Genomic DNA, 13,196 nt, shown 5'->3' with positions numbered 1-13,196 from the left:
GCATGGTCTCTTAAGTTACCTCCATCACAGATGTATTCCTGAAGGAGAAAATGCATCATAAATAGCATTCTTCTAAATGATAAGGGATGAGAGTACTCGGTGGCAATAGAGAAGCTCAGCTGTGCCTCTTCAGTTGAATTTTATTAGAAAGGAGGAAAAGAAAAAATCTGTGCATGAAGAGCATTGGAATGCTGTACTAGCGTTAACCATGAGGTTAACTTGCACTGGCTAGGTCTTAGTCATAAATCCCTTGTTGCTGGAGTAACCATGCTCCTTATCTTGCTTGTACATTATAGCAAAGGTTTTTCTAACTTATGAGGCTGTGTAACTCCTTTGCCAAAACAGCGAGCCTCGATTCTCAGTTCAAGCGTGATGGGGAGGCCTGACGTTAGCTGGTGTAAATGTTCCTAATGCTTCATTTAGCTTAGAGCTCTCCAAGCTGAAAATCTGTCACGCTGAGAACTGGATTTTCCAAATTAAACAAAACTTATTTCAGTAAAAAAAAAAAAAAGGGAAGTTGTACTACAGGCTTTTAAATATTTTAAATGGTGACTCAGAATACAGTTATCAGACAAGATATAAGCAAACCAGTTTCATGCTTTATTCCTCCAAATTTTGTCTTTTCCTTTAATTAAAGCCTTGTTGTTTGCTCCAATCAAACATTTTATCTCTCATAACATCTTTTGATGTCACACTACATAAAAAATTACCCTGAGAGGGAGTTATCTGCTAGCTTATATAGGAGTGTGCGGTGTAGCTCAAGCCTTGCTTTGCAATCACAGGGGTGGAATGCACTTTATAGTTGTTTACTTCATGATCTGTCAATGCTGATGCAAGCCAAAAATGTGTGGGTGTTTTGTTTTTTGTTTTTTGTTTTTTGTTTTTTTTTTTGGTTTGTTAGACATATTTTTCACACATATATATGTTTAAAGATAACTCTTCCCTCTGTGGCCATTGCTCCTCATTCACTTCAGGTCAGGGGGAGCTGTCGTGGGCAGTAATTACCACTTGATGGCTGTTTGTCATCTTCTGTCGAAAGAATTGGTCATTACAGTGAAGCTCCTGTTATGTGACCCTCCTTGTTGTGACAGACACCAGTTAGCGCTCTTGGATGTAAATTTTAATGTCTTTTATTTGTAGCTGCCTTTGATCTTTAGTGTTATTCCATTTAAATGTTTGAGAAATGCTTAGCTGAAGGGTAAATTGAGTACTGGACTGTTTTTAATCTGTCATAATGTGAATTTTTCCTGACTGGGATGTCTGGTACGAGGCAGCAAGCTTGCTTGTTGGGGTCCTGAAGGTGGAAGACTCGAGTTGGATTAATTTTTGGATGTGTTGAGCACCCACAGGTCCTCTCGACTCTAGTCACAGCTGTGGGCATTCAAGAGATCTAAATGAAGACCTGAGGTATGGAGTTCAGTGTTGAACTCCAACCACACAAGGCTGGAGGAGTTAGTATCGACTCTGTAACTTTGTCCTCCCTGGTACGTGCAAAAACTGAACCGAAAACATTTCGGATGAGTGTTATTTAGCGGTGTCCCGTGTGCCGTGTATTCACCACCATTAACATCCTTCTGCTCAGAGCAGTTCAAAATGTTAATTTTTGGTAATGTGTTTTTCACAGAACCCTCTTCTCCTGCAGAATAGCAATTATGGCTTTGAAATATTCTGCGCCGGATACCTAGGAGGGAGGGTTTATCTCTCTTTCATAATGAAAAAGTTAACAAAACATTAAAACAGGAATAGCTAGCTTGGCTTGTTTTGATGTCAATAGAACTATATTACTTTATAAAGCCTTCATTTAAGTACTGTTGGTATTTGTCTCTGTGATGCACTTGACCTTTATTCTTTTTACCCTGAAGTGTCCTCTCCTCTATTTATAATCTTCCATGCTGTACTTTTTTCTTTTTTTTTTTTTCTTTCATTTTTGCACTCAGATATATTTATTTACTTCTTGAATCTAAAGCCTGTTGTCTGTCAAGCAGGAGGGGTACCGCAGAGAAAAGGCCCAGGGCAGCCCGTCGTGTATTTGCTGTTGTTAGCATTGTAAACTGCAATTTGATAAATTCTGGGGAGGACGCACAGTAACTCCTGGAGGTTGAAAATGAAGTCGCGGCCACGGCTGGAGGTGGCACTGGGCACCGTGCCCCGTCCTCGTGGTGGGATTAGACCTTCTCATGTGCCCGCCTGGATGTTTCCTGCTTGCGCACTTGGCGCTAAACCGATTATCAGATTTGAGATCAAGAAAGTATTTTTTTTCCAGTTACCAATTCTTACAGATGTAATCTGCGTTGTTGATCTTCTGTGTAATACGGGCTCTAGCCTGCTTTTTAGGACTGCTTGGGAATAGGAGAAAATTGGGCAGGTAAGCGAGCGTGCCTCCTGGGTCTGGTCTCTCATTGCCTTTTGTAACTGGGGCTTTTGGCCTTGTGCTGTAGGTGTTAAGTTTGAGGGTTTTTTGGAAGTGCTTTGTGAGCTGTAATGAGCGCAGCACGTGTCGTTAATGTCCTGTGAACTCTTTTGGTCTGAACATCTGTGGAGATTTCCTGCGAGAAGGGGAAGGCTGGTCTCAGCTACACATTACCTACCTGGTTCTTTCTGTTCCAATAATAATATCAGAGTCCCACTGGAGCACTTCTGACCGATGCTGCACACCAACCGCGTCCCTGGAAGGTGATGTAGAAAGAAAAGCAAGTGGTTATCTGAGGGCTGGTAGAAAGTGTCGAGGTAGCTATCGTATTCCAAACACGCTTTTGAAGAGTTATAACCAACAGTAAGAAATTTTGATTCTGAGATATTTTTAAAAAGCTGTCCTTTGACATTGCATTTTGGAGGCTGTCACTGTAAAGAGGAGGTCTGTGCTCAGAGAAGCACAGCCCTTTATGTACGGGAAACGTAAAGATGAGAAGTATGTAGCTCCTCACGGTGAAGAAGGAAGACTTTTGCCATTTCATTAGTTGTTAGTGTATGAAACACCTTTAAACTTGGTAACCTCATTGGAGGGCATAACTGCAGTTGCAGAACTGTGCAGAAACTTTCAGGGGTCCACCTTGAGTATAATTCATTAACTTGTGAAATACTGGAGTCGCTGCCTTTGGTCATGAGGACCTACTTGGTATTGGAAGATTTTGTTTCTTACAGAGAGCTTGCTCCACGAGAAATGTAAAAATCTAGCTTTAGGATTCATAACTCTGTTGTTTTTCAGATTATTAATATTTTTTCCAACCAAACCCAGTTTGCAGAATATTTGTCAGGGAAATTTCCTGTGTTCTTCTGGGCATTGCTAATCTCAGTGCTCAGTTTCCAGATTTTCTTTTGGGAAGGGTAGGGAAGAGTGGTCTTTGAGTTACTTTTTTTTGTTGTAGTTTATTATCTTCTGAAGATGGCAGTTCTCAAAAATTCTGTTTTCTCACCAGCCAGTTCTTTAAAAACCAACCCACCCCCATGGTTTCTATTATTTGTTACGATGCCATTTCATTGGTGAGTGGGGTAATACATCTTTCCCATTTGAATTCTTTCTGGTAGTATATACCTGGCTACTGTTTTTTTCAGAGCAAACCAATTTTTGTTCTCTCCAAAGTCCCTCCCTGGCGAGAGGTGAAGTCTGGCTGAGCGTGGGCAGCCTGCAGGTTGGTGGCCTTGAGGCAGGAGCCGCTTCCAGCAGTTGCTTCCAGCATTCATTTTTTTGCAGTTGACTTCATCATCGGCTGAAGGTGTTCATCCAGTGCTCCTTCAAGGAAGATTAACGTGGTGGGCATGGGTGGAGGCTGACCACTGGTCTGAGGGGCAGACTCTCCTCCAAGGGTTGAGCTTGAACTCATGACCTACAATGAAGTTGCTTTTGGAATATACACAGCTGTGAGGTTTGTTATTTAGGTCCATCTAAACAAATCTGAGAGTTTCTCTTGGTCTAGAATCCTTTCTGCCCTGTTTCAGATCTCCACTAGTGACACCAGCTGTGTGTAACGTGAGGGTCCTTCACATCTCTCTCGCGCTGTGCCGCTTGCTGCCTATGGTCCTAGCTGGTAGGACTCCAGGCTTTTTCCGAATGCAGCACTGGTAAAGGAACGGGTTTTCACTTTGTCATTCCTCACCCTGCTTGTGACTGGAGCCACTCAGAAATATTTATGAAAACCATTGCATTTGGTAAATTTGCAGGTTGTGGTGGTGCGGGTTGTGGATGCTGTCAGGGCTTGCTAATGAGTAAAGTATGAAAACATGATTATAATACTGTAAAATGGGGGATAGGACTCGTATCTCCCATGAATGCACTGGGTCGATGCAGTTACCTCTGGCACTCAGGAGTTCTGAAATCATGTTGTTTTTAAATGTAGTACGCATGCAGTAAATTAATGAAGTAACTGAGAAATGAGTCTTAATATTAGTGGTGGTAATTTGAGTTTTCTAGAGACACTTTGTAGGTTTTCTGACAGTGGAAGGCAGTGCAGTTCATTACAGAACTGCATAAAATTGACAGAAAGTGCTGGAAGACAGGCAAGTACAACAAAAAAAATAATTGAATCTATTGTTATGAAGAAGCAAAGCATTATAAATGGAGTGAGGGACTATCTTTAGAAAGTGGACTTGTGGCTTTCTGAGGTTTGTTACAAGGGGAAATATTAATGGATTAATTAAAGGACTCGGCCAAATTTTTACGATTTTTTTTTTTTTTTTTTTTTTTACAAAATCCTTTCTAAAATGTTGAGAATGGCAACAATGAGTAATAAATACAATTATGTGGAGAAATCCTGGAAGTTATGTTGTCTTGCATGTGCTAATAGCAGTGTTTTCTCTGTCCAGCTCTCTACAACTACGACGCAAGGGGACCAGATGAACTTTCCTTACAAATAGGTGACACTGTGCACATATTGGAAACATATGAAGGTAAGCTGGCAAAAGTTGCATTTAAAAACATTGCTTTTGCAATTGCATTACTTTTCTGTTTGTGACTTTTATCTTCTCGTGTTATCAGGTGATGAATGAATTACTTATTCTTGCTAAAGGACAAAACACATTATTTCTAATGAACATAGAATTAACCAATGCTAGATGTGAATGAAGACGCACGTGGTCAATACCTGGTGAATAACCGTTTCCTTTTCTATGGAAGATGGATGTTTGCACAGCTTTATTTCTATGGGTCAATCGTAGCATCTACCCTACGTTAGAGAAATGATAGCTGCTTTTTGGATACCCTCGGGTCATGCAAAAGAGCCTGCTGCTAAAAGAAGTTTAATCTGAATTTGAAAGTCACCTGGATCTTAAGTTATTTATGTCTCTCTTATAAGATGGGTACAGTGCCGTGGACTGATTTCAGGCTTTTCAGATGTTTTGCTTGTTTTGATATGAAGCTGCAGGAACATTACATGTACCAAAGTCTCTCCTCCTCGATCCATGTAAAAGGAAATTTGAATACTGAGTTTGATAATCAACAGAATGGGAAAATTGTCATAACACTTTTGAGCTCTTGCTTGATCCAGTACTGAGCCAAGCAAAATACAGCTCTTTCATTATATCCTTGAGTTGAAATTTTATGGCATGCTGCAGTTTGGAAAGGTGCAAGTAACAGAACTAAACTGTGTTTCTTTAAAATATTGTAACACGCTTTGTCTTGTGGAAATGTCATTTACTTTAATATATTGATTTAATTTGTTTGCTTCTCTAGACATTGATCTTTTGGCACATCTGTGTGATAAATTTGTTTTAGATATTGGCTTAACAGGATGTTTTTACTGTTATATTTACTAAACCAAACAATGCTATTTCAACAAAAGTAACAAGCTCTACTCATCACTGTGCAAATGAATTTTCTCATTGTTCCTAGGCTGGCATTTTCTTACAGAGTTCAGCTTGCAGCTGCAATGCCAAGTTTGACTCTAAGCAAAGTAATCTTTCCGTTATCTGACGTTACGTGCTTTAATAAAAATCTAATAATGCAAAAATTTTAAATGCAAATTGACTGATTTAAATATTGTGCAGCTTTGTACTTTTATATATAAATAGATTTATTTAATGAATGTGGGAGAAACTCTGAATCTGGAATAGGGTACGTGAAACCATATCACATGATGAGTGCTGCCAACTAAGTGGGACAGTGGAGATGACTCACTTCTCCCCTAGACTTGAATAATAGAAAGACCTTCACACTCTCATGGTTGTTAGGCTTCAAGCACATGGGATGAGTTCATGTTAAAAGAAATGCAAATAAGTTAATGTTCTTCCAAACGTTTCATACAATGATTTCCCATCACAGCAGGTACGTAATGAGTAATTAGATGCCATAATTCTTGTCTCTCTTGTTCACAGAGCTGCCATTATTAGGTAATTATTTGAGCTTTTTGATCTCCAAGTTCCTCTATACAAACTTTGTGTAGATTGTGCCCCGGGAGGTTTCGTACCATCTGTGCTAATGTCCAGGTGTGCGTCTGGGAGCTTCCTTGCCATCGGCCCTGTCTGTGTCATGGTTGTCTTAGGCTGCGGTGGGATGGGCCAATCTGAAGACAAGCCCCCTGTTAATATGAGCGTGGGACAGAGAAGTTATTTGAAGAGTCAGTAATGCCTTTTTGCTGAGGATCTGTGCCTCTCAAAGGTCTACCTCTTTGCTCTGTATTTAAGATTGTGGGGGAAAAAAATTGGCTTCTTTCATTAGTATCTGCTGTATTATGCATTCTGCTCTTGGCATCCTACTGTAGAATTGTTACTATTTTGACATAGTTTTCTGCAATAATTCTTAAGTTAGGAGTAGTTTTGAAGACTTACATGTGTCCATGGGCTTTGAGAATGGTAGATTGTAGTTGTGTTCCCCCCCCCCCATCTGAATCTGCTTTATTGTTAAGAAAAGCTTATGGTAAATCTTGACCCAGTTGGTCTTCTCTCTGCAGAGGAAAGAGGCTGAGAAGTTGGGAGGGTTGGGTCTCATATGCTGGGCTGGGTCTAGAAGACCTGTTCTAAGGACAGGCAGGTTTCTATAGGATATCATGTTGCTACCACGTACTGGAATGGATTGCTAAGATGAACTTTGCTTATGTGTTTAAAATATTTTTTTTTTCCTATATGTAGAACTTATTTTGGAATTTGATTTTTATTACTAAAATATTTTTAGTCTTTTAAGTTTTAATCAAAGAAAACTTTTTTCCCCTCTGAAATGTGGGAAGAAGTTTGTACAAATAATTCAATGTGCAGATCCTGTAAAGTTGGAGGCTTGTTGCAAACAGCCTATATTTTTATAGGACTTAGGAGATTGGAAATGAATGTGCATATTTCACTGTTAAATCTCAATGTTTAAAAACTACTTCCTAGAATAATTGATCTTGAAAGTCAAATTATTATTTTTTCTATCAGGTAGAATTGCAGACAGTTTTATTTTTCAGTTAGAAAACTTCCTCTCACTCCTTCTAATGTGAGCCTTATAGGAAAAGCCAAACAGCAAAGGCACTGGACTTCATAAATATCCTTCATCTCGCAAGGATTGTATTTCATAGCAGATATCCCAAAGCAAATATTTGCCCCGTTCTGAATTAGTACTTGCCTGATGTTTATTTTCTTAATTCTGTTTCTTTACATTATTTGGTGCGATGGGCAAACAGAACATATGATCAATGAACGTGGCTTATTAAGTTGAATAGCTATTAAATATAACAGTAAATAAGCCTCAAAACCAAGCTTGCGTGTTTGAACAGTAGTTCATTTGTAGTGCTGCTGTGGGAAGGGAGTTTGTGTTCCCAAATAAATATTTTCAAGTAAGTTATTCCTGATGCTGTGGGAATGTTTAGTTGTTGGTTGCAGCTTTTAAATTTTTTTTTTAAATGCAGCAAATACCTTATCTGGGTAACTGTGTAGTAAATAAGTGCATCATTCAGGAGAAACAACAGCAAATTTTTTGCTTCGAGTGTCTTTTTCAGCTTTAACAGAGACACAAATATTTCATTGATCCCTTTCCTTAGTTGGGCATTTACGTGGATCCATATTTCCAGCCATTATATCCCATAACATTTATTAAGGGAGAGGCTAGAAACCCTGTAACGCATCAGTAAGCCACTTAAAAGCCCAGGTCACTTTAGAAAAATATTTATGGAATCAGCCTGTTTTCTCTCACTGGCATTTCGTCTGAAACCAAATTGGCCATGAATAGAGCGAGAAGGATCTGGAGCTCTGCGCTGTGTGCTCCCGGGGGGTTTGGCAGTGGGTATTTGCCCTCTCTGCCCTCAGGCTTTGGGGTTTTCATTCTTTTTTTTTTTTTTTTTTTTTTTCTCCAGGATCTCCAAAACCGCTGAGGTTACAAAATCAAGAGCTAAAGTTAGGCAGGGCCCCAACATAGGTCGATAGGTGTGTGAAAATACACCCACCTAAAGCAGCGGCTGTGCTATACTTGTTTTTCCCTTGTCCAGTCTCTGACAGCAAACCTTATTTATTACACGTTAAAGAAAAATCACAATTTTGTGTCTTAATTACTTTAATTCATGTTCGTGAGAGACTTGGTCACTTTTGTAGTGCCTGTATGTGTCTGCATGTAAAGGAGAACTACCCTCATCTGACAGGTGGAGAACTAAGAAAATGAATAGTCTTTATGTTTTGGGTACGACTCTCTATGTTATAGAGATGACTTCATGTATTTAAATTATGTTGCTCTTATACGTACGTGTTCATGGGAAGACTCAGTGCCTCCAGTTGAATCAGTGAGAGTTTCTCTCTGAAAACTGGGCTCCCACTGCATAGCTACAGGCTTGACACCCAGCAAGAAGCACGTTTAGGGGGTGGCTGCCAGTGAAGAGCCTGGTTGGACTTGCCTGGCCACATTAGGACCTCTGCAACGAGCGGGAGTGTAACCAGTTCTCCAGGGCAGATTTTGGCTGTTTTTTTATCGGCAATCTTGTAGCTCTTACTGCTTACTGCAAAGCTTCAGAAAGTAGAGGTTCAATGGTGAGGAGCTTTCTTTGCTATGTGGCTTTTTAATCTGCAGGTGCAGCGCGATGTCCTGAGTCAGACAGCACAGAAGATGGGATGGGAGAAGCGAGGTGGCAGAGATAATACGATTCTACATTCTTTAGTTTGTACAGTGCATTTGATCGGAGTTATGGTGCTTATCAGTTTAGCCTCCAGAACTTCAACATGTTGGTTTATTCATATAAAACTGAGGGAATTTAGTCTTCAATAGGATTGAAATCTGGGCATGTCCGTGCACAGACTTCAGCGAGTGGAGTAAGTGCTAGCAGAAATGCTTTGCCCTCTGTGCACCTGAGGCAGAAACTGTGCATGGTCGTTTCAGCAAGAGTTTTTGCTGATATTCACTGAAAGCAGTGGAAATGCAAGATGTGAGGCCATTGCAGCCACCGTAGGCAAGTGAACTGTGATGGTTGTAGGCACCAGATTGAAGAAGATAGCACTATCCCTAAGCGATCGTGGAGGACAGGCTTCTGATGCAGTGTGAAGATGATGAATCATTTTACCCTTTGCTACTGGCGAGCAGACTGAAAAATCCTGTGTGCTTGAGACTTTAATTTGTATTTCTAGTCCCAGAGTGTAGGTAACTAATTTATCAGCTTGCGTTGTCTCTCTTGAATTTTCTTCCTGCCCTAGTTGTTATCAGGAGTGGGACTGTAGGGTTTTTTTTTTCCATGTCTGCTTTGTGATCCCCCCATCCTTACACATGTTGGTCTCTGGAAAGGGATGCTTTGCTGTACAACCCCCCTGTTTGCAGGGCTGGAGGGGGTGGTATTGCACCCAGGCTTAGTCTGCCAAAAGCTGCGGAGGGCAGCTCCGCTCACCCGGGGTTCCCTGGGGCGCCGAGGAGGGAGCGAGCGAGCCATGGCGCAGAGAAACCGAAACACAAACTAGCCCCAGTGCAAGCGTGCGAGCAAGCTAGCGCTGAACTGGGGGCAGCGTGCGCAGATCATCTCATCTGCTTTCTCTGGCGTGGTGTCTTCCCTAAGGCAAAACAACTGTGGCTTGTGGGGTTTCGGTTTTGCTTTGGTTATCCAGTTGCGCTGAAGTGGAATGGCTGGAGAAACACTAAAAGCCGTCATGGTGATTGCTTGTAGAGGTGTCGTGAACTGGGGGCACAGCAAACGAGACGTTACCTCCCCGTTTTCCAGGCATGGCCGCCTGCCTGCGAGCATGGCACAGGCTGGATGATCCTGCGGGGTGGGTGTTCGCTGCCTCGCGTTCAGCTGGGGCTGTGGGGCTCCTTGCTTTTATATTGTGATGTGTGAATCGTAAATCCCAAAGTACTCTGGTTTTCTGCTGAGATGATAAACGGCTGATCTACATTTGGAAACCTGCATTTCTGGAACTTAAATAGGTTTTAAAATCAAACTAGTCAAACAGTACATAATTGTAAAGCCAATGCTCTTAAGTTGGTTTTGTTTATGTTGGTAAATCACTAATTGAAATGAAATGAATGACAAACACATCATGTAAAATGGCATCTCTGTCGCCTAGTCTTCTCCATCAGTTTGATCATCATCGCTCTGATTTTTATCGCTTCCAAGAAGACTTGTTTTAGCCAGGATATTAATCCTGTAGCGAATTTAAATTCAGGTGGGGTGTGCGTGTGCACATTGGCAGGGGTGAAGTGTGATTGGAAACCATGTTCAGGTGCTGTTGAGCTGAGGAGGAACAGCTGCTGGGTGACAGGAATGAACTTTTTAATGCTTTTTCCCTTTTTCCCTCCTAGGTTGGTACAGAGGTTATACACTACGAAAAAAATCCAAGAAGGTAAGTGTTGCCAGAGCAGAGCGTCCATTTTTCTCTTGGACAAAGAGGTATTACGGCATTGGGTGTGTTGTTATAACGGAGATCTCGGACACGTATTACAGTACTGCATGGGAGCAATTCACCCTGTGTCCCCTGCTCCCTAGTAACTGCTGGTGTGTAGTCTCAACCTGTAGTAAATGTGAATTCTTCAAGTTATCTGAAACTTATTTTAGCGAGGCCTAAAAGCTGAGTTGCAATTTGATTTTTGCAATTTAAGGGTATATGTACGTACAGTCACTATAGATGGATTGGTGTGCATCAGCTTGTTTTCTGCAGTAGCTGGTGCACCAGAGCCTCTGCCTCAGTAAAACGTTCAGAACTTTGTTCTAGTTGATCTGTTCAGAGGCCGACGCTTTGCTTCGCTGTCTGTTAAATAACGTATTACTCGTAAAATGCAGCTGCATCTTGAAAGTGATGTGGAGATCTACATTGCGATTTTCAGTCGTTCTCTGCGAGAGGGGGAATAACCTTCTGCAGTGTAATTTTGCCTGGTTGTTAGGCTTTCAGTGTGCGTAAAGGGCTGCTGTTTATAGCAGCCTTTCTGAAATAAAAAGAAAGGAAACAGCACAAATACAGCTTATAACATTGTGTTGTATTTTTTAGCATTTTACTTTATAGTAGTAATTAACCAGAATTAAATGGCTTCTGGTTTTGCTCCTTTTTTCACTTAAAGTAAAACGCTTAAAAGGTAACGTTTGCCTACAGAGGTGCATTTTGAGTTGCGTCTGCGTGTCTAAAAGTGCAGAGCTGAGTTGTGTGGTTCGTCCCACCCAGTTCCTAACCAGGCCTGTTCTATGGTTTTTCTATTCTATTTTGATATTTTCTTTTTTTGGAAATACATTAAATTTCTTACGAACCATATTTCATGAACATGCCTTGTACAGCCTACGAAGCAATTACGCATTCTTCTTGGCTTAAATTAATTCCTTGTGCTGCTGCATTTGTCTGACTGCTGCTAAATGTTGGGGTTTTTTTTGGTTTTTTTTGTGTGTGTGTGTGGTTTTTTTTTTTCTTTTTTTATTTTACTGGGACTAAAAGACACACCCCTCACTCCCCAAGTCTCTGCAGCTTTCTAAGAATTTATTTTTTTGCATTCTCAGATGGTAAGAAAACTGAACTGCTGCCTCAAAGGGTGAGGTGGAGGAACTTATTTTCTCAGCTTGAATTATTTTTTAACATGACCTTACACTGTTTCGAAACTATTATTGTATTTCTGGAATCTCGAGATTAAATTAAACATTTTTTCAGAAAAGCAGTACTGGCCTTTTTGCAGTACTGTTTGTTGAAGAGGTTTTAGGCTCATAGCAGTAACGATCGGTTGGTGGTAGAAGACACTACATTATATATGGTCTGTGTGCTATCGGTTGCAATGTAGGATGTGTGCTTTCTCTGCCTGCACGTGCCCATTTATTGCAGAGCAAGGCAGCCCGGTATGCTGCCTGGTCTCACGCAGTGTTTATTTTAATGGGAAACCTGGAAACACTGGAGAAAATGCTTTGGGAACAGAAGCGACATCGTATAGGAGGGTAAAAAGGCTTGGTTAGACATGAGGAAAACCCAGCAGCGGACCTGGGTCACGGGCAAAATGTCATTTTGGAGTATCTATGTAAAATCATCTGTCTTTCACACTTTTAAAAGGAAATCTGTCTTAATTTGCGTCTGTATGTAATCACCCAGGGACCTGGAGAATCACGGCAAACTCTACCTTGAGCTGGGGGAGGAAATACCCCTCTGCAGGGTCACTTATGACAGGGTGTCTTTTGTTTTCTTCAATATTGTGAAGATAGGTTTAAAAACGTGGAGTCTGTTTGCTAAGGTTACAATAACACCTTCTTGAAAGGACGCGCAATACAAAATTTAAGTGTACATTAAAAAAAACCCCAAAACACCCCAAAACAACTACTGCGATGCTTAAGGGGATGTGAATGGCTCTGCAGACCCAGCAATGTGTCTTGGCATATCTTTAGGTAACAGATACAATATGTTATGTGCAACTGGTTATTTAAAACATTTTTATCCTCTCCCTCCCTCTCAAAGGGCATATTTCCTGCCTCCTATATACATCTTAAGGAAGCAATAGTTGAAGGCAAAGGGTAAGTTTGATTTGAAAATAATGAAAATCCATTTTCATATTTGTATCGATGTAATTTCGGTGTATTATCAGATAACTTACGCTTTTTTCCAGTTGGTTAAGGAGCTGATGATGAAAATGTGTGTATTTCTTTTTTTTTTTTTTTAAATATTTGAAATGATGGCTCACCTCAAGTTCGAAGGCGCTGTCGTCAGCAGTGCTTCTGGCTAGTACTGTCCTTAGCCACGTTGTCATGTAGTTGAGCTGAAGCATAACCTTCTCTGTATTAATGTAAATGTTTCAGAAGAATTAATAATTTACCATTTTTCTTTATAACTTTCATTACTCTCTTGACTAATAATTACCTAGATTA

The 13,196-nt window shown here is 40.6% G+C and overlaps 1 protein-coding gene across 4 annotated transcripts in view; it reads left to right on the top strand.

The window, feature by feature from the left end:
* The window catches only part of DOCK1 (dedicator of cytokinesis 1), a 315,877-nt gene that overhangs the window by 19,394 nt on the left and 283,287 nt on the right, over window positions 1-13,196 (top strand). For 2 of the 4 annotated variants that reach the window (XM_082310427.1, XM_082310426.1), the window contains exons 2-4: window positions 4,801-4,884; window positions 10,673-10,713; window positions 12,790-12,845. In XM_082310427.1, coding sequence (XP_082166553.1) covers window positions 4,801-4,884; window positions 10,673-10,713; window positions 12,790-12,845 — 181 coding nt within the window. Of the gene's footprint in view, window positions 1-4,800; window positions 4,885-10,672; window positions 10,714-12,789; window positions 12,846-13,196 lie in introns of those variants that run through there. The other 2 variants (XM_082310428.1, XM_082310429.1) reach the window with 2 other exon arrangements.

This window comes from Platalea leucorodia (genome assembly GCF_965183815.1).
Source record: "Platalea leucorodia genome assembly, chromosome: 4".
Lineage (NCBI taxonomy): Eukaryota > Metazoa > Chordata > Aves > Pelecaniformes > Threskiornithidae > Platalea > Platalea leucorodia.
This window is presented reverse-complemented; position numbering and strand designations above follow the sequence as displayed.